This window comes from Oreochromis aureus, linkage group 16 (assembly GCF_013358895.1).
Source record: "Oreochromis aureus strain Israel breed Guangdong linkage group 16, ZZ_aureus, whole genome shotgun sequence".
Taxonomy (NCBI): domain Eukaryota; kingdom Metazoa; phylum Chordata; class Actinopteri; order Cichliformes; family Cichlidae; genus Oreochromis; species Oreochromis aureus.
The window spans coordinates 17,681,454-17,702,997 of record NC_052957.1 but is presented as its reverse complement, the minus strand read 5'-3'; the positions used below and the strand labels follow the sequence as shown (position 1 = coordinate 17,702,997).

General features: G+C 39.9%; 1 protein-coding gene across 1 annotated transcript; it reads left to right on the top strand.

The window, feature by feature from the left end:
- The first annotated feature begins 4,599 nt into the window (after positions 1 to 4,599).
- Positions 4,600 to 20,804, top strand: dnajc3a (DnaJ (Hsp40) homolog, subfamily C, member 3a). Its single transcript, XM_031743083.2, has 12 exons — positions 4,600 to 4,681; positions 9,111 to 9,221; positions 9,318 to 9,442; positions 9,758 to 9,832; positions 11,717 to 11,869; positions 12,005 to 12,186; positions 13,290 to 13,409; positions 13,879 to 13,984; positions 14,078 to 14,198; positions 19,401 to 19,533; positions 19,940 to 20,088; positions 20,261 to 20,804. Exons 1-12 carry the CDS (start codon positions 4,600 to 4,602, stop codon positions 20,413 to 20,415), a joined length of 1,512 nt encoding a protein of 503 aa, XP_031598943.1. The 3' UTR covers positions 20,416 to 20,804.
- The last annotated feature ends 740 nt before the right edge of the window (positions 20,805 to 21,544 follow it).

Sequence of the window (21,544 nt, the reverse complement as noted above, 5' to 3'; positions counted from 1 at the left end):
CCTAATAAGTAGTGTTGGGCAAGTTACTTTGAAAAAGTAATTAATTATAGTTACTAGTTACTTCTTCAAAAAAAGTAACTGAGTTAGTAACTGAGTTACAAGATTGTAAAAGTAATTAATTACTTGAAAAGTAACTATTGTGTTACTTTAAAAAAAAAATGTTTAACCCTCTGGGGTCCATGGTATAAGTGGCCATTTTTATCTACTTTTGATTTTCCCTCTACATTTCACCTTTAAAAACTAGTTACTTTGCCTTGTTTGGTATCATTCTTTTCAGCACAACCTCACATGTCTGAATTTACAGTCATGTTTTCATTTTGACATACTGTATTAACTCAATTGATCTAAAATCAGACAAAAAACATAAAATCTGAGTAAAAAAGGTTATATTTTTTACTGTAACAACCACAAACATGTTTATTGAATCATATTTCATAACTTTAAATGCAAATATAAATTGTCAATTTTAAAATCCTATGTACAAGTTTTGCAAACAACAAAGGTATTTGCAGCCATTTACCTTTTACCCTTTTTTTAAAATAACCATTTCAAACTATTTACATAACAATCAGCTGTTCTGCATTCAATAAGATGCCACACAAATTATTTGTGCCACTCCAAAAAAAATAGTTTCTGTCCACTATAAAGGAGAACATCACAAGCCTGATACCTGCAGGTCTGACAGCAGCAGGTGTATCACTCCTGTTTTCATTCAGCAGTCGCCTCATTGTTCTGACACACAACACAAAACTATCTGCAACACTACACACTAACTACACAAGACAACACATTAACTGCAAACTCCAAACACGCTAAACGTCACAAATCTCTCACATCTCAAAACTCGCTCTCTCTCTTTTTCTGCTGTCTTTCTCTCTCTCTCTCTCTCGCCGTCAAGCCTAAAACTTCCCCATCTTCCTAAACAACCAGATGTAATGTTGCCATATCATTTTTCCACCAACACGAACGGGCTGTTTTTGTTTTGTTTTTTAGTTTTTTTGGTCATAAGCAAAGAGTGCTTGCTAGCGCTGCTGTCCTTAGACAGTAAACGTGACGAAACTATTGAGGAAAAAACGCCGCGTATATTGTTTATCATGACTATGGTTTTACGAGGCCTATCAACACAATTTAAAAACTGTTATATATCACCTTGTTGCTTTGTAATCTTGAAGTGGTCATGTGATTGGCTTACCACGACTACTTTATTCTTCCTCAGTCTAACAGCAGCACACATGCGATTGTTTTGCCCCCCTAGCTCCAGGTGTTGTGCCAAAAAGTGATTCTGCCAGAAAATGTTTGCCCTCCGCTGGAGCGCTTAGCTGCTTAAAGCTGTAGCGCCCAGATTACTTACGTAGACAGCTACTTCCGTGCAACTGATATAAGAAGCGGTAAGCTGAAGACAGTTTCAACCGCACTGCATTTTGTTAGTAAGTAAAGTAAGTAAAATTTTATTTATATAGCACATTTCTAGATAAAAGATCACAAAGTGCTTCACAAGGTATAAAACAAAAACAGACAAAAGTTAACAAAATGCAATTCTAAAAAGATGTGTAACGGTAACGGTGTTCTAACGATAGGAATAGTAATTAGTTAGATTACTCGTTACTGAAAAAAGTAACGCCGTTACTTGTAACGCCGTTATTCCCATCACTGCTAATAAGTAACATGCCATCCATCCATCCATCCATTTTCTTCCGCTTATCCACACCTGTTCTGAGAAACCATCCTACTCTGACAAAACGTCCTACCCGTATTATAATTTGACGGTGACTTGCGACTAAACCTAACCCTACCCCTATCCATAACCCTAACCATAACCATAACCTTAAGAACTATTCCGGATGGGTGAGAGAAAAAGAAGTTAATTCGGCGTTGGTTTTGTGCGCATGCGCCGCGTCTCCGCAGAAACATTGGGTAGGATGTTTTTTCAGGTAGGATGGATTCCCAGAACACCGGGTCGCAGGGGCAGTATCCCAAGCAGAGAAGCCCAGACCTCCCTCTCCCCAGCCACCTCCTCCAGCCTATCCGGGGGAACACCAAGGCGTTCCCAGGCCAGCCGAGAGATATAATCTCTCCAGTGTGCCCTGGGTCTGCCGCAGGGCCACCTCCCAGTGGGACATGCCCGGAAAACCTCACCCAGGAGGCGCCCAGGGGGCATCCTTGTCAGATGCCCGAACCACCTCAGCTGGCTCCTCTCAATGTGGAGGAGCAGCAGCTCTACTCTGAGCCCCTCCCGAATGGCCAAACTTCTCACCCTATCTCTAAGGGAGAGGCCGGCCACCCTTCAGAGGAAACCCATTTCTGCCACTTGTATTCGCGATCTCGTTCTTTCGGTCACTACCCACAGCTCGTGACCATAGGTGAGGGTAGGGGCGTAGATCGACCGGTAAATTGAGAGCTTCACTTTTACACTCAGCTCTCTCTTCACCACAACAGACCGGTACAGCGTCCGCATCACTGCAGCAGCTGCACCAATCCGTCTGTCGATCTCCCACTCCCTTCTCCCATCACTCGTGAACAACATGTAACATGCATGTTAGGAAATCTAGTGACGCATATTCCAGTACCGTCCGGTGCCATTGAGTCTTAGATGGGGCCGTGTCGGTGATCCAGTTCAAAAGGACACATTTCCTTGCGCAGATTGTTAACAGCACATAGAGCTGCTTTCCAAACTCCCCCCTCATTTTGTCCTTCGCCACTCCGAGTAGCATACACAATGGATTGCATTCCGTGTCAGTGGTGAAAATCTTATCCAGTTCACACTTTATGACAAACCAAAATTGTTGTATTATCCGACAGGACCATAGACAGTGCGTGAGGTTGCCCACCTCTATTTTACATTTAGGGCACAGCAGAGAAAGGCCTGAATTGTATTTATGGCGTTGAGAAAGTGATATGTGAGCTCTGTGTAGAATTTTAATTTGGATTGCCTTTACTTTTTTACAGATGCTCAGAGATTTAGCATTCTCACAGACTTCTTCCCAGACCTCGTCAATAATCTCAATATGTAATTCCTTTTCCCAAGTCCTCTTCAAATAAGTTGTGTCCGTGACCCCAAAATTTGTTAACAGGCCATAACAAATTTTTATATAACTTCTAAGGTTTGGCTGAAATATCTGCTTTTCACAGTTAGAGACAGTTTGATTATTACGTATTGTTGTTGCCCTTTGGATATGGTCCCTCACTTGTAAATATCTAAAAAAGTTGCGCCTATGAATGTTGTATTTATCAGTTAGCTGGTCAAAGGACATAAGGTTAGACCCGTCCATTAGGTCAGAAAAGGTAGAAATACTATTCGCAGCCCAGTTCCGAAAGCCAGGGTCAGTGGTCCTGGGCAGAAAGAGAGGATAGTCAGATAAGGGAGTGAAAAGAGAAGTTAAGTGAGACCAGCAGGTGTACCAGCAGTTTCCAGTTTCCAGTTCATGGCAGGCTTGAGCCTTTGTGGTTCCTGAATTAATCCGAACATCCTCTTGAACACAATCATGAACACTAACAGGACGTTTATAGGCATTGGCCTTGTCAAGTTAAAATCACAGTAGAACTTTCAGCATCGCTAATTAAAAAATTGAAGTGACTGTATGTGTGTATTTCAGTCTGTATGTACACTTTTGAGCCTGTGAGGATTAGATAAAATCCTAAATAAATTCACCCTGGAAAAAAAATCATTAAAAGTCCAAAATTATCATGATGTTCATGCTATATATAATCTTCTGACCACAGCTGTGTACAATTGGCATTTAAGTAGTAGAATACATTGTACTGCAGTCTGCTGCTAGCCTATTTTACCCAACCCTAATGACAACCATTTTGCACAACTCGGTTTGTCACAGTATCTTAATTCAGTCCTGGAGGTCTTTGTAGCACTGCCAGGGCACAGTCATAAAAGGTTGTTAAATATAGTAGACTATAAGTACTAATTTCCTTTTTTTCTTGTTCCATAAAATGTTGGGTTGCAGGTTAATACTTTTAAGAAACAGTTTAAAAAGTGTCAGTGTTTACTAACTGTTTTATTGTCTTTTTTCGTTCTGCCTCTGGCCCAGCCATAAACCAAGGAGAACTTCTGTATTTGTAAATTATCTTTAGAAGCCAGGCTCTTTCGTTTTTACCATAAAGATTTGACACTTATATGTTTGGGAAACGTTACAAAAAGGAGAAAAATCCACATAATTAACTGCTACAAATAAGAGATACAAGTAAATAAAGATTTTTAAAAAAGATAAAATCTTAATGTCAAAATTACGGTTTCCATTCTAGTTGATATACTTTTTTCCTCAAAAATAAGGTGACTAGTGTACGTCCATAAGAACCACCGACCAACGCAAGCGCGCACGTACACACGCGCGCACACTGACCCTGTTGTGCTGCCGTGGCTGCTCTCTGTTGAACCAACAGATGTGGGCGGGGTTTTCCATATAATTCAGCCAATCACAATCACCCACGACCGGTCGGTTGCGTATGCTGGTCTACAGTGGCTGGGAAAAAGAGAAGAAATGTAGCCATCCGCCAACACATGGGATTGTAGCGAAATAAGGGGAGAACTGGTTAAAACAGTGACAGCTGAAGTCTGCGGGACGTATCCGGAGAGAGACAACTTTAACCATGGTTTCCATCGACCATGTGGCTCACAAAATACTGACGTACTTCCCATATGTTCTTGTTTTGATTGATATGAGGTTTCAAGGTAAGACGTTTGCTAGGTGTACTTTACATTTATAGCTACTGAATGCTACCACTAACTTGAACTCGGGTTAAAGTTCAGACAACTTTATTACATCCGTAATGTCACTGACAGCATTAGCTTGTGCAATCGCTAATATTATTAGCTGACGTTAAGCTAGCTAGTCACTGACTGGGTCCATTTTATTATTTAAAGCTGGTTTGAGCCTAAAGAGTAAAAGACGATAGATAAAACTGCTTCTTTGATGATGCTTGCTCGTGAACGTCTTTAAGCTTGTAAGAAACCTGGGTACATGTGACAGTCTTTACCAATTACTGTGGGGAAAGTAGCTGTCGCCGTTGCTGTTGTTATTGATGTGATTTACATTTTTGGGGGATCATTTACAGGAATATTTAACCCTTGTGTTGTCCACGGGTCATTTTTGTCCTCTACAGAAATCTTTTGCTATCAAAAATATGTTTTTTATTCATCAAATGGTCTGAAAATAACAGAAGTTATTCATTACTATACTATGCATGATTGGAATAAGTTTTAAGTAATTTGATTTATTTATGGGGTTTTTATTCGATTTTATAACACCTGTTGTCCTCGTGGACAAAAATGACCCCAAAGTACAAAGTGTTGCAAAAGGCCGTATTTTCACAACATACTGCTATCAAACATCTTTGATCTTGGATCACTGATGTTTGGGGTCAAGCACTGGTCATAACAACCACAACAACAACAACAACAGGCAACACAATGAGGAGGCAGGTGCTCTATATTCAATAAAATGTTATTTATACTGCGCCAAATCAAAACAACAGTCGCATCAAAGTGCTTTGTATTGTAAGGTCGACCCTACAATAATACATATACACAGAAAGTATGCTCACAAGCCTCCATTGCACTAGAGATTTGCATACTTTGATGAGCATACTTTTTTTTTTACCATGTTGTGCAAAGCAATGACCAGTAGGACAAAGCACATATTGTCCTCTAGTATAATGAGGAGGAAGAATCAATGTTCAGGAAGATCCAGGGTTAGAAGATATAGAAAATATTGTCAATATTTAGAGCACATGCTACCCTTTCTCTGAAAAAGCACATCACCCACCTGCAGAAGTGGAAGAAGGCTATGAAGTGAAGAAAAGTGATGAAGAATCTGCACTATGTTCAAGTAGGTTCTTGGGCATCCAGGGCATTGTAGTCTGAGGAACTTGGAAAGAAAGTGACTGGGCTTCTTGAAGTTTCTTGAGTTTTCAGAATGTGAAACTGGAATAGAAGATGTGTCAGAGGACTGCACATCATCCATTTCAATTATGATGAAGACAAAGAATCAAGCAGGAAAGAGGAGTCAGCTGAGACGGAGGAATATTTGCAGTAATGTGAGGAAACATTGATCTGGTCTTCTAACATCCCAATGACAGACGATGCATGACTCTCTCATGTGCCACAGAGAAAGATAATCTATCACAGTCCAAGCACATATGCCAGGTCCCATACTCCTTCATTGGCTTTTCTACTCGAGCACTGAACGCATTATACACAGTGTTCTGCTTGTATTCTGCTTTTTAACGCTCACATGCCAATGGATGCATCAGAGACCAAGTTGGGGTTCAGTAACTTGCCCAAGGACACCTTGGTAAGAACTCCAGACTAGAGCACACAGAGACTGAACCAACAACCATCCAATTAGCAGATGAGCTGCTCTACAGCTAACTCTATGACGAACAAGGAGGGACAACAGAGGGGAAAAAAATGGATCGAATGCAGCTGTAGTCTTATGTGGGTATGTTGATTCTACATCCGTGGAGTCGCTACGGACAGTTTATGACATCCTGAGTCTGGTAGAGCAGTTTTAAAGGTGACACAAGATTAATCATAGAAGCGCAAAAAGGATATAATTTCTTGATAAAGACACAATAGATGATCATCGTAGCAGGGCCCGCCCGCCGGGCTATATGATCGCCCGACTGGAGATATCACTAGCTCCGCGACGTTGGGCTAGCGATTTTGCGAGCCCTGTCGCTCATGACACAAACGCGCTCCCATTTGAGGTGTATGGAACAAGTGGGTGTTTCTCCTGCTGTGATGTAAGATCCTGATACTGATGTGACTGTATGAGCACAAAGTCCCGTTCAGAGGACTCTGTCCATTCCAACAGAACATCCCAAGTAAACCTATGAGATAAAAACATGGCAGTATGTCATGCCAGGTCCAGCTGTACATGGAACATGCTAGTGTACCGATGGCAAACGTCTGGCCTGCAGTCAGGACACGCGAGTTGTCCCTAACATTGCAGGTTTCCAAAAGAAAACAATCATCTGTAACAACTTGTTTACTGTATATGACCCTTGCCTGCAACTGCAGAAAAGAAAGCTGTCCATGATGGGACCAGTGCAGAGGAATAAACCTGAGCTTCCTCCTGCACTTGTGTCAAATATGGACATGAAAGTTTGCCTTCACTCAGACCCATGCCCTGGTGTCCTACCATGCCAAAATATAGAAAACTGTCAGGTAATGAGTTGGAATAAAGTTGAATAAAACCTTGAAACACAGAGATGGATGATATTTTATACTTATGGCTTTATAAACAGTCAAAGCAAACAGGGTCATTTTTGAGCGCAGAGGACAACAGATGTGATTATTTGCTGCCAGTAAAAACTTGTAGTTTAAAAACAGCTTTCTAAATTAACTTTGACATATACCCGTCTGTGATCATCTGCTAAAGCAACTGACTCTGGTTGTGAAACGATAATCACAATAACTGATGATTTGATTTATTTTTACCCGAAAACAAAGAAAAATTCATTTTTATGAGGTTTTTAACAGACTTAAATTTGAAATGGAATAAAAAAATGTGTCAGAATGTTTGAATTAAGTTTTAATTAAAAGTGGGGGAAAATCCACTTCATAGTAATTAAGTATCAATCAAACCAGATGGGGACATTTTTGACCCCTGAGGACCACAGGTGTGATTATGTGCTGCCATTTAAAAATTATAAATGGTTCAAAAAAAACTTTTTCACTAAAGTTCAACATAGAGCACTCTGTAGTTAGTCAGATAGTCAAAATTATCTGAACTTTTAAATATTTTATTTTCTTGTTTTGTTTCCACTCGAAAACACAGTGTATTTTATGTAAACAAGGTCTGGTGGCCCTAAAATGTAAAATGTTGGGTAAATTTTGTGTTAATGTGTTGGTCTTAAGTAAAACTAAGACGTAACATTGAATTGATTGACAAAGTATACTTTATATTTTAAAAACAGTCAAATGAAGTGGGGACATTTTTGACCCTGAGGACCACAGGTGTGATTATGTGCTGCCATTAAAAAAATGTAAATGGTTCAAAAAAATTTTTTCACTAAAGTTCAACATACAGGATTCTTTAGTTAGTCAGATAGTCAAAATTATCTAAACAATTAAATATTTCATTGTCTGATTTTATTTTCGCTCAAAAACACAGTGTACTTTATGTAAACAAGGTCTGGTGGCCCTTAAATGTGTAATGTTGGGTAAATTTTGTGTTAATGTGTTGGTCTTAAGTAAAACTAAGGTGTAACACTGAATTGATTGACAATTTATAATTTATACTTTAAAAACACTCAAATGAAGTGGGGACATTTTTGACCCCTGAGGACCACAGGTGTGATTATGTGCTGCCATTTAAAAATTATAAACACTTCAAAAAAAAACTTTCTCACTAAAGTTCAACATACAGCACTCTGTAGTTAGTCAGATAGTCAAAATTATCTAAAAATTAAATATTACATTGTCTCATTTTATTTTTGCTCAAAAACACAGTGTACTTTATGTAAACAAGGTCTGGTGGCCCTAAAATGTAAAATGTTGGGTAAATTTTGTGTTAATGTGTTGGTCTTAAGTAAAACTAAGGTGTAACACTGAATTGATTGACAATTTATAATTTATATTTTAAAAAACAGTCAAATGAAGTGGGGACATTTTTGACCCCTGAGGACCACAGGTGTGATTATGTGCTGCCATTTAAAAATGTTAAATGGTTCAAAACAAATTTTTCACTAAAGTTCAACATACAGCACTCTGTAGTTAGTCAGATAGTCAAAATTATCTAAACAATTAAATATTTTATTTTCTTGTTTTATTTCCGCTTAAAAAACAGGGTGTAGTTTTTGTAAACAAGGTCTGGTGGCCCTAAAATGTGTAATGTTGGGTAAATTTTGTGTTAATGTGTTGGTCTTAAGTAAAACTAAGATGTAACACTGAATTGATTGACAATTTATACTTTATACTTTAAAAAACACTCAAATGAAGTGGGGACATTTTTGACCCCTGAGGACAACAGCTGTATGGAAATCGGGAGGACATTATGAGGGTTAAATAAAATCTGATTATTGCATTACTTGAATGAGTAAAACATATGCTCAGTGTTGTTTTGTTTCACTATGATTTGTTGTATTTGTTTTTTAAGGAGTGAAATGTGGCAAGGATGGGAGTGTGGACAATCACATGGAGATGGGGAAGAAACTTCTTGCTGCTGGCCAGCTAGCTGATGCCCTCTCTCATTTCCATGCAGCTGTGGGTGAGTGTCAGAGACATGCTAACAACACCTAAAAAAATGCCTTAGATTTTCTCAAAAGGTTTCTTCTAAAGTGACAGTTTCATTGGCATTTTACAGATAGAGATCCCCAAAACTACATGGCATACTACAGAAGAGCTACAGTGTTTTTAGCAATGGGGAAGTCCAAATCAGCATTGCCTGATTTAAGCAGAGTCATTGAACTCAAACCGGACTTCACATCTGTAAGTTGTTGTCTTTACTGTTTGTCTAATGTGTATTTCTTCAGAAATGTTTTGCTCACTTAAAATGTAAATTTGACAGAAAATAGAATTTCAAAACAATACTTTGTGTCATACTGCAGCCTGGCCTTTAAGGCAGAACTCTGTGACAAATACATCTATGCAAATAATTAGATAAAGCATGCAAACATCTGGCAACATTATCTTTTTATTTCGGCTGCGGGCCCAGCCGTGCTGGGAAATCAGTCGGTTCTGGCAGCTGTGTTGATAACTCTATTTTATATGTGAAACAAATTCTTGGTCTGTCTCACTCAACAGGCACGGCTTCAGAGAGGAAACCTTCTTCTGAAGCAGGGAAAGCTGGATGAAGCAGAGAGTGACTTCAAGAAGGTGGTAAGTAAAGCAATACCCCCTTTTAAAGTGCAGCAGCAAAACTATGCGGGGGCAGAGAGAAGCAACAGTTCACCAGGAGGTGTCAGTGTTGATCTATGGCCATAGTAATGTTGCAGTAGTCTTTTTTTTTTTTTTTTTTTTTTTTTCCCCCCCCCAGAATGATAAATATAAGTAAAAAAAAAACTTTTATTCATGGTTCTCTATACAGTGTTCTCCTTTTGGTGGATTTCAAGATAACAGATTAAAAAGCACAGTGAGGGGTGTGTTTGAAAAGATAAATGCCGCTGAATGAAACTTAATTGTCCTTTACAGAACATAGAACATCAGCTAGTTTATTGTATAACACTTATAACACTACAGTGAAGAACAACAGTGTGCACTTTACAAAACGCAAGGCTCTTCGCAGTGAAACACCGGGGAGGGGAGGGGGGACGCATGTATATTTGAGTTTACTTACTAGATGTAGATAATGGGGAACACTCATTTTAGTATTCATGCGCCATTTTACAGGCTTGAATTTGTAAATGCATGTCCCATTAGAATCACATGCTTCCACCTAAAATCATACAGTAAATGGCCTTGCTATGTCTGTGACTAAGTCTTAGGTTCCAGTCGGGCTGTACAATATGAAGAATAATAGGATCAGATGGATGATATTAAAACATCCGTCTTTTTCATATTATACTCATTTTATACATGGATATGGTTTGGTTATGAAAAGTCTGACAAGGAGCAGGGAACTGGTCCCCAGCACAGACACAACAAACCTTTTCTACCAGGGTATAGAGAGAATCTACGAATGAGAAGCCAGAAAGAGCTGTCAGGTGCTCAAAACAAACCTTACACTCAAACGTTAGAACAGGCTTTTCCCTGCATGTAATAAAGACTCACAAAGACAATGATGGCCGTTACAACTTATCTCTATAAATATAAAGTTTCATGCATTGGTCAAAACACTCGACTCCAGGTAAACGACGTGCAGCTGAAAACACTTCACCCAAGTCGAGTTGCCTGAGATTCACAGAATTTACAGAAAATGCACTATTTTTTGATATATATCGTTATCGGGATGAGAAATGTCTTCTATTGGGATATGAGATTTTGGTCATATCGCACAGCCCTAGGTTCCAGGGATTTGGATGCATAGTTCACATGGTGTCACTTTGACCTTAAAGTATGCAGCTCATAGGCTTGTTTTTGGTCACCTGTCCACATTTCCCTGAAACCACCACCAGCAAGCTCTGAACTTCAAGTTGAAGCTTAATGATTAGTCCCATAATCATTCTTATGTTCTTATGTATGCTACACTGAATGATCACAGCCTTGGAATACTTTTAATAGTCTATTTCTGGAATTGCCTAAAGTATGGAAAAGTATTTAATTTTAAGCTGAGATTCATCCTCCATCAAGAGGGCAAAGAGTTCTTTTGCCTCCAGGGGGAAAGATTGCATCTGAGCTTATGCAGTTTATTTTTTTTATTTTTTTTTTTGTGGACATCGTTTTGCTGGTATACTGTTGAGGGAACGGGCCAGAAGTTCAGGCTGTTCTGCTGCTTCAGCAGTCCACAACATTGGCCTGGTGTAATGCGTCACATTTATGCTCTTCCCTTAGCTGAGCTAGCAGGAACCATTTAAAGAGTAGATAGGTCTATTTGTAAGAGTTGTGCCATTAGCTGAGATGGCTCTTGTGAGTATGATGACCTCTGCGACGAGATTCATTGTAACGTAATCTGTGCAGGGACTGGGAAGCACTGCAGTGATAAGTACTATTTTCAGGAGGCAGAAGTTGGCACAGAAATCTCAAATTGGAATACATCTATGAGAGATGGAATCACATTTTCTTTAGCTACATTAGTACTTAGCGTAATGCCTTGAAATCTTCCAGCTGAAGTCCAACCCCAGCGACAAAGAAGAGAAGGAGGCCCAGAGCCAGCTAACAAAATCAGATGAAATTCAGCGCCTGGTGGCTCAGTCACACCGGAGCTTCGACGACAAGGATTATGTGACAGCTGCTGCACAGCTTGACACCGTCATCGAGGTGAGAGACATTCCTTGCCGGTATTGACTAATTTTTCCACAAGCATAGGATTGTCTGCATTATCATTGATACAGAGAGTACAGAGCATTTGCATCTCACCTGAAGTCTGTAAGCGTTATTGTCCGACTGTTGCAGACGTGCGTTTGGGATGTGACCTCTCGTGAGATGCGAGCAGAGTGTTTCATTCAGATGGGAGAGATGGGGAAAGCTATCAGCGACCTTAAAGCTGCATCCAAGTTAAAGAATGACAATACCCAGGCTTTCTACAAGCTGAGCACCATCTACTATAATCTTGGAGACCATGAGATGTCCCTCAAGTAAGGATTTACTTGCAGACTGTTTGCTTTCAAGAAGCTCCCTGCTGCTGTTCACACTGTGGCAAATCCCACAATAAGGCATCGTGTCGCTATGATTGATACTCCTAATCACAAAGCTTTTATTCTAAGGATAAAAAATAGCAGGAACATTTCTGATAATGATTTAATCTTAGTTATTTTTGTTTAAGCAATGTATTGGATTTACATTTCATAGGAGTTAAGTATAGTGGGTCTGTGCGTCATAAGAATCAAAAAAGGTAAACCAGATTTTAAATTTTGCTATTATCTTAAAAGGCTGTCTTTTTGTACAGCCATGCACTTTTGCTACAATTGCTTTAATATTGCCCACTCTCCGGAAGTCTCATTTTGACCACTTTCAGTAATATGCATGAGTGAAGTGTGCTAGATTTCCTCCTGTGTGTCAGAAAAGGCAACACTTTAGTTTAAATGTAAGTTTTGAGAGGAGGAAATGGAGGCAAGGGGCCAAAATAGCTGAGTAGTACTGCAACGGTTCATGTGGCCCAAAAAACCCCACAAAACTTGTGCTTATTTAAGGTGCTGTGAGTGGGCGCACAGTGAAGGCTCTAATGTTGAAGTCGACTATCTGCAGAAGTTTGCATTCAGTGGCAAAATTGCAAAAACAAGAAGTGAACCAAACATAGTGGAAAAGAGTACAGAGAGCAGCGTATGGCTTCACCATGGCATAGCCTTGATGGATTTCAGAACACAACTGAAATTAATATTGAGAATTTTTACGTAGATGCTATTTTATAAAATTAACTTTCTATTCTGATGAACGTCATGACGAATGCATTTCCACCCTCAACATTACAAATGTTTCGTGGATGATGATGTGGACTGCTGTTTCAGTGACTGGCCTTCTCATTGGTGTCTCTGTCAAGTTTATTATTATTATTATTATTATTATTATTATTAGAAAGACTGTAGCCATAGATGACATAGATAAGTTACTAATGATCATGCGTTTGTACATCAGGGTTTATTTACAGTAAATCTGGTGTGTTATTGTCATTCTGTTCATGTCGTCACCATTGAAAGTTGGCCTTTTCAGCCTCACCTTTCCTCTGTCCTATGATCACCAGTGAGGTGCGTGAGTGCTTGAAGTTGGATCCTGATCACAAGCAGTGTTACAGCCATTACAAGCAAGTGAAGAAGCTCAACAAACAGATCCAAGCTGCTGAGGAATTCATCCAAGAACAAAGGTGTGTTTGTATGTTCATGAAAGCATTTTTATGAGCACGAGTTTAAATTTAATCCTCAGGAATAATGTCATTTCGGTCCCCCTTTAGAGTGCTGGTTTAAGTGGTAAGAGTAAAGTGGTACGATTAACAGCATATCAGTGAGTGTCCTCACAAAGATAGAGATGTGTCAGGAAAGTCTTCATCTCTGTAAATATAAAATAATATCCCATCTGAATACCGGGGATTGCATCAGCTGTACAATGACGGCTCTCTTATCCTCAAGCTCCCCCACTTCTCTGGTTTTACAAAGAGGCGTGCAAATCCCATCTTAACGCGAATGAATGTCACATCATGTTTGACATATATAAGGTTTCAGATTTAAAAGACTTAAAAGAGAAATTAACGATGGTGTGGTGTTTGTGGGTGCAGTGATCCATGTTGCAATCCGCTGTTTTGCCAGCGTCACATAATCGCCTCCCGCTTCCTTTAGGTATGAAGACGCAGTGAGCAAGTACGAGGCGGTGATGACGACCGAGCCCAATGTGCAACATTTCTTGCTTCTTGCCAAGGAGCGAATCTGCCATGCGCTAACACAGGTAAGCCCCTTTACTGCTGCTAAAGGATGTTAGGCCGCTGTGCTTTTATTAAAGCATCTATCCAAGCATCGTTTTTTTCTTTGTTATGACCAGGCCCAGCAGGCTAGCAGAGCAATCTCAGTGTGTAGCGAAGTCCTAAAGTCCAGTCCTGCGAATGTTAACGTGCTGAAGGACAGAGCTGAGGCTTATCTGCAAGATGAACAGTATGAGGAAGGTAAGCCCGACAGATGTAGCTGCATCAAAGTCCTTCAAGATTAAAGGTGGGCAACATTTTGTCAGCTGGCTGGACTGACTTGGGCACAATAAGCAAAGGGGAACACATCCGACTTCACCATAGTTAGCTATAGTTTAAGACTATTATTTTCCAAAATCTGATACAGAGAGAAAGAGTGGCCAGTTCCCTTGCTCTTATTTTGAAAGTTCAGTTCCTGCTAACCGGGTAGCAGAAGCACCTTGGTAATGCTTGTGTACAGTAACTCGCACACTTGAGCCACATTCTTTATCTCGGAAATCAGAGGTCATCAGAAAAAGAAGTTTGTTTCTAAGTTTGTTTATTGGTGCTTAAAAACGCTGCAGTGCAATCAGCTCTCTCTATGGATTGTTTAGAGAGTCATAAATGCACAACAGCAGCAGCGTAGATTACAAGTTCTACAGTTTTAGGAGCCGTTTAGTGCCACTGATGTCTTTGTAGCACTAGTTGCCTTGTGTGTTCTCCTCAGTAAGCAGAGTGAGGGGAAACTTGGGTTGCTCACATACACACAGTTCGTTATTGTAATTAGTACAGGGGGAAAAATGCTTGCTTAGCTGAGTTGCCCTACTTCAGAGCGCCGACTGCCTCCCGTACTCGGCCACTGTGCAGCCGCTTGCTGTGCTCCACGGCACACACTCTCCTCTGACCCCACTCCTCCTATACAGGGAGAGAGGTTAATTAGCAGATGCATGCAGGTGGACCACTCTCTCCCAGCTGGCACGGCTCCCTAAACACTTCTTCCTACAGCTGATCCAGCAAAACAAACCCCACCGCCACAGTCTTGCATTGCAAAGTCAGGGTCTGTGTTGCTGATCCAACTTTCCTAATGGGAAATCCAACTTGAGGGGGCATTCCAGCTAAAGGTTTCCCACTCAAAATGGAGCGCGGCATTATTTTGAAGCTTGTGTGCAGATGGCCTGTTCATCTTCAGTTCAGTTTGGGTGTTTGTTTTATGTCTGTCCTGCTTTTGAGCGCACTCAGCAATGTTTGGATGGAATTTCTTTACATTTGGCAAAAACAATCACTCAAAGATTAAGTCATCAGAATCTAGAGGTTAAAGGTCAGGGATACTATGACTTCACAAAATGCCTTTTTTGGCAATTCCTCACACAGACTATCATAAAATTTCACGTTAATCTACAAGGATAAAATGGTGAACTGTAAACTGGACAGAAGTCACCTTCACTGAGTCTCGACAGACGTGTGCAAACTGCAACTTTACATCTGCAAAGTGGTAATTTCAGATCAGTTTCACAAAAGCTGTTACACTTCCAATCTTGGAGTCTGCAGCACTATAAATGCTGAAATTCAATTGAAGTTTTTGTGATGAGAACACAGCGATTGAAGTCTTACTGACTTTATTGGGTACAACCTGAAACTCAAATGCCATCAGCATAGCAGCTCTGCCTCATAATGAAGCTTATAATGACCAAGGGTTGTTAACTGAACTACATGTTTGCTGCTGAGTCTGAAGTTATTTGTTTTATACTTTAGAAAAATTTTTTTTCTCACTTTAAATTTAAGAACGGAGCAGGAAAAATGTTTGAAACGCACGTTAATGTATTTCAGATGAAAATGTGAATATGCAAAATACAACCTCAATAATAAATGGTAAGTTAAATTAACGCCTCTATAACTGTTGTTTATGACTGCAAATTTTAAAGTGGGTGAGGTCTGGACTTTGAATGCGCCATATTTCTTTGCTTGTTTGGTTCTTTTCTAGTTGTGATGTTGTGAATTTTAACATTTAACATGCTAACTGAGGTCTGTATAGTCTGAGATGGCGCTCTTGGGGTATTTTGCAGTATTTTTGAGCGTTGCACAGTCTGACCTTGGGGTGAATTGGCTGGGATGTTCACTCGTAGGAAGATTGGCAGCTGTCTCGAATGTTTTCCGCTTGTGAATAATCTTTCTCGCTGCAGAATGGTGCACTTACTATTACGCTCCTCAGATTGATGGGCAACAACGGTTGCTTGTCTAAGATCACTGATGATGTCTTCCCTCTTTGGCATTGTGTTGGCACACACACAAGAACGCTCCAGACCGGGAGACTGCCAACACTCCTTCTCTTATGGAGGCGTTCACATTTGTTGCGGATCAGTTAATCGAGTGCATTTGATTATCAGCGCCTGACTGCTGTTTAACCTGTGAGTTTGTCTGAAAGCGGTACAAGTGTGCTTTTTGCACTTGACTGTAATTACCCAAACTCTTGTGCACTACCTGTAACTGGTGTCATGTTTGGAGCCTAACACAAGGGGTCCTTGTAACACAACACAATATGCAGAGTGAAACAAAGTTGGGTGTCAGTGAAACCTCATTTAAGCAGCTTCCTTCAAATCTCTGTAGGAAGATCTCTGTACAGCAAACTGTACATAGAAACTTATGTAGAGTACATCCTGCAAATTAATTTTTGCATGTAAACCAAATTTTTTTTTTTTTTTTCAGACAGAAGAGAGAGATTCTAACATCTAATTACCTTCTGCCTCATTCAATACTATTTTTGAATTTAGATAAGCACAGTGCAGGTTACATGTGTGGCTAAATATGAGAATCTTCATATCGAATTTGGTTGAAGCATACAGCTAACAGATCTCAAGCCAGAAAAAAGACAAACGTCACCAACCCTGAGAGCACCTTATTACATACAGCATGATTAGAATTAAATGTGGAGCCGAGTGTTGGAGGTAAATATAACCTGCGAGATGTAGACCTGCCCAGCACTGCTGGCAGAGCAAGTGTGCAAAATTACTTGTTTTTCAAACATGAAGCTTCAGTGGCAGTGGCAGAAAGTACACACACACACACAGCATCAGCTCTTACTATCCTTAAAGCTTTACTGACAGAAGGAGGTGGGATTAGGCTGAAACAATGGTCTCTCCATCTCTTGTCAAATTGCAGAAATGATGGCAGATGGTGAAATCTGCAGGAATAGTCTCCCACTAATCATTTTACCTGTCACCTGATGTTCAGCTACCGCTGTGCAACAGACCAGTGCATATTTTTATCAAAATCCCTGCCTACACTTTGTATCTGTCAATTAAATTTTAAATGTAATGAAAACCATCACACCCATCTAAACAGGTTTGTATACAGACTGATATTGTAATAGCTAAACCTTTGGTGCTGTAGCACTCGAGCTGGTTAGTGTTAGCTTAAAGGTATATTAAATAAGGTATATTAAATAATGACAAACAGTGTCAGTTACTATATTCAGCAGCTCAAATGTACAGACACATTTTGAATGTGTGGACAATCGTTACAGTGTGAGAACTTAAAGCAATACTTGAAGCATTATGCAGAAGCAGATGATATAAATTTGAAACATATTGGCTTTATGAGTACACGATTAGTTGAGACGATGCAAATTTCTTGGTCTCTGCAGCGTTTGAAGATCAAATGATTCATGTACTGGGCTGTGGTGCAGCCCCTCTGTTTAAATTCTATGAAATAAGCTATTTTAGCTCCTCTCCATTTAAGGTATTTTTTTCTTTTTTTTCTAAATCTGATTGGCTTACCTTTACAAACAGAAGGTTTGAACAGCAGGTGGGTGAAGCTGCTCACAGCTAGAGGCCTGTGTCTGAGCTCCTGTGTGCTTCTGTGTTCATTGTGGCAAGTGATAAAAATACCAAATTGGCACAGACAATTGAAGAAACATCAGGAGCACTTTGCTGTTGGAGAGCAAAATGGTGCAACTCTCGCTTTAGTAGATTTTTAGTGATGGAGGGAGAACGATGAATTTGCAAAATCGCTGGGTAAATTGTGTTTCTGCTCTGCAGTGTTAAATATTAGTTGTCTCAGCTATAAACTCAGATGTTAGAAACAAAGGTCAACATATGCATAAAGAAAATGGTAGCTACACAAAATAAAGATAAATTAAACCTCTGTGCTTAAATTAGACTGTATAACTGGCAACACCCATATCATTATTGAAGGCTCGCATCTGCTAAGCCTTTATTTCAAACTCATACAATAAAACACGCCCATGTATCCATCCAATTAAACCCACAGTAACTGCTGCCATCAGTCCAGGCAGGTCAGCCTGACAGTAATAATATTCTTCTCAAAGATCCCATCAGCTCAGCAGCTGCGGGTGATGCTGGCTGGGCTAAGTCTGCGTGTGTTGTAATCAGCATGGCATAAACGCATCAGCAGGTAGTGAAGCCAGACCTCGTGTGGGATTTTTACCTGTTAGAAAACACGGGTGTTAATTCACCACAGAGGGTAAACGAGCCTCAAAGCAGCCAAACGTGTGCGCACACAAACAGCCTGGAGGGGATGGGCCTTAATATGCAAGTTTATTTAAGGACGCTAGTGACGTAATATCACAAAGTGGATTTTTGTGGATCCCGTGCTTTACTACTGATAACAATCATTTGTTACGTTGCTTTAAGCATCTGCTGTGAATTTCAGCTATTTTAATTTAATTGCCACTACCATGGTTCTTCGGTTTCAGATACAAGGAAACCATTGCACTGACAGCTGGATAGTTTCTGAAATTTTAATTGCCATACCTTGTGTAGGGATTTTTATTTATTTAAAAATGTGTCTGTACTACAAGAATCGATTCTCCAGCAAGTAAGTTTGTGACAATATTGCATCGACAACTTGAGCAGGAGACATCATAGGCTCAAAGCAGTTTCAGTTTTAGCTTTATATTGGTAAATTACAACAGTCGCCTCCCCCCCAGCCGTCTGCCATGACTGGCTGGGGGTGATGAGAGGAAGACGGGATAAAAGACATTGATGATTAAATGGAGAGTGGTGTATAAACACCATATAGTGAGTAAGGAAGAAAAACTCACTGCATCATGGGAAGCCCCCAGAAGCCTTGGCTTATTAGTCTAAACTAAGTCTTTCACACAGCAGCTGATCCCCTGAAGCAGGGTTACTTAAGACAAAGCAAAAAATGGGGATATGGTGGAACTGATTAAGTGTTAAGTCAAAACTGAACAGCACAATACCAGCATCCAAAATCATCTTCATATTAATCCATATTTAGCCACAAAGTTTCTTATATTTGAATGAATGAGCTCTCACATAAGGGCAGGGGAGGATCAGGAAGCTGGATGTACTGTATTTTTTTTCAGTTAAGGTATTCTTCACATCACATTTTCAGTGAATAAATAATACTAATTTCATTGTACTCCTTTTTTTTTGTCCTCTTCAGCTGTTAAAGATTACGAGACTGCTGCAAAACACAGCGAGGGGGACCGTCACATCAAAGAAGGTCTGGAAAGAGCACAGCGGCTACTCAAACAGTCTCAGAAGAGGGATTATTATAAGATCCTTGGAGTGAAGAGGTGGGAACCGGTCAATGGATTTGGGAATTTTTGCAGATCAAGTTCAGCAAGAAAATGTAACACATTATTGCCAACAGTTGGGGGAGAATTTAATCTTGAAAAGTAGTTTTCTTATGAAAGACCGCTGATTTGCTTTCAGGTTGCTTTTTTATCAGGCCAAAACATCACTGCTCTTGAATATTTCATTATTGATGCCTTTTGAACATATGAGTTTAAAAGGTCTACTGATAATCCAAGACGGAATACAAATTTACAGCCATGGAGGCATTTGTATTACACTGGAGCTAGAAAACTAACTCTGACACTTGGATGAGTATTTTTAGGTCTGGCTTATGTCAAAATGAGGAAAGAAAAGCTGTTCTTATCTTTGACAAATGTGCTGATAATGCTCTCCCCGTGGTCACAGAACTGCCCAGAAAAAGGAGATTATCAGAGCCTACAGGAAACTGGCACAACAGTGGCACCCGGACAACTTCCAGGATCCGGAGGAAAAGAAGAAGGCAGAGAAGAAGTTCATAGACATCGCTCAGGCTAAGGAGGTTCTCACTGATCCAGGTAAAGTGTGTGTTGAAAGTTGTTAATGCAAGCCTAAATCACTTCAAGAGTTGCTGTACCGTTTACCATTACCCTTTAGATTGGTCTCTACAGCCCTAACACCAATGCTTTTAGAAAAAGAGACATTGATTTCTAATTTAAGTGTGTGACAAGAATCTGCACGTTTTCCTAGAGATGAGAACCAAGTTTGACCACGGAGAAGACCCCATGGATCCAGAGAGCCAGCAGGGGCATCATCATCATCACTTCCACGGCGGTTTCCACGGCTTTCAGGGTTTCAATCCGTTTGGCTCCGGGCCCTTTAACTTCAAATTCAACTTCAACTGAGGCGGCTTACTCTTCAGCACAGCTGGAGTGAATATTTGTACTTTCCTCCCTATTTAAAAGGGAGATCACTGGCATAAAAAGACTGTTCACAAGTATCATAAAAATGTGGAGCATAAGGTGACTGATTCAGTGACTAATTAATTAAAAATGCATCTTTGCTGTGGGAATCATAAAACTTTGGGGGAAAGGTCTCCTACTCTGCTAACAAATATCGGACTTATGTGAAGCGGCTTTTATCTGTCAGATCTTACTCTTGTATCCTCTCCACACATTGTACAATCACTTCACATCCATTCGTAGGAATGTATTTGTACAGAGGTACAGTATTATTTTTGTATGAATGGAGGGTTTTTTGAACTGTAAATAAAGAGCTATTTATGTACATTAAACTGAATAGAGAGCATTTTTTAGCCGACATGGACAGAGACTAAATGGTAATAATTGTGACTCCTGAAATTCACGCTGAAATGATATATATTGAAGAACAGATTGCAGACCAAGAAAATCTTGAATACATCTTTTGGACCATGAATCATCCACTGACCTCAGTGGTGAGCACAACTCGCAAACAATTTCTGCAATGACGTTTCGTAGCAAAGGTTTATTCTTGATCCACCAAACAGTAATATAAACAGTTCAGTTTGACACAGCACAGTGAAAGATGGGTGCCCTGAGAGCAGCCTTCCTGCGCCCATTTTTTTTTCTTTAACGTTCACTTTTAAGACAGAAAAATCAACCATTTGCTTCAGTCCAGCAGCAACACTGATCTTGGGACAGTTGATTCCTGAGACAAAACTGGTTCATTCAGGAATTGAAACAAAAAACACAAAGAAAACCTGTAGAAGTACAGTGAAGTTGAAGACGCATAGCATGTAAACATATTGTAATAACTTAAAATCCCCTACCATCCATAAACCGTGACCTTAAGTGTGCAAATGAGGAGTTTTTCATCCGTAATATTAAAGTCTCGCCTGAGGGATGTACCACAAAGCAAGATGAATGGGCTAGAAGAATGATGACACTAAAGATGGACATTTCAATGTCACAAAGGTGGCTCTCTTTACTTACAATGCACTCCTAACCTGCTCCTGAGGTTAGGCTCACAGTTTTGACAGTTCTGAATGACGGG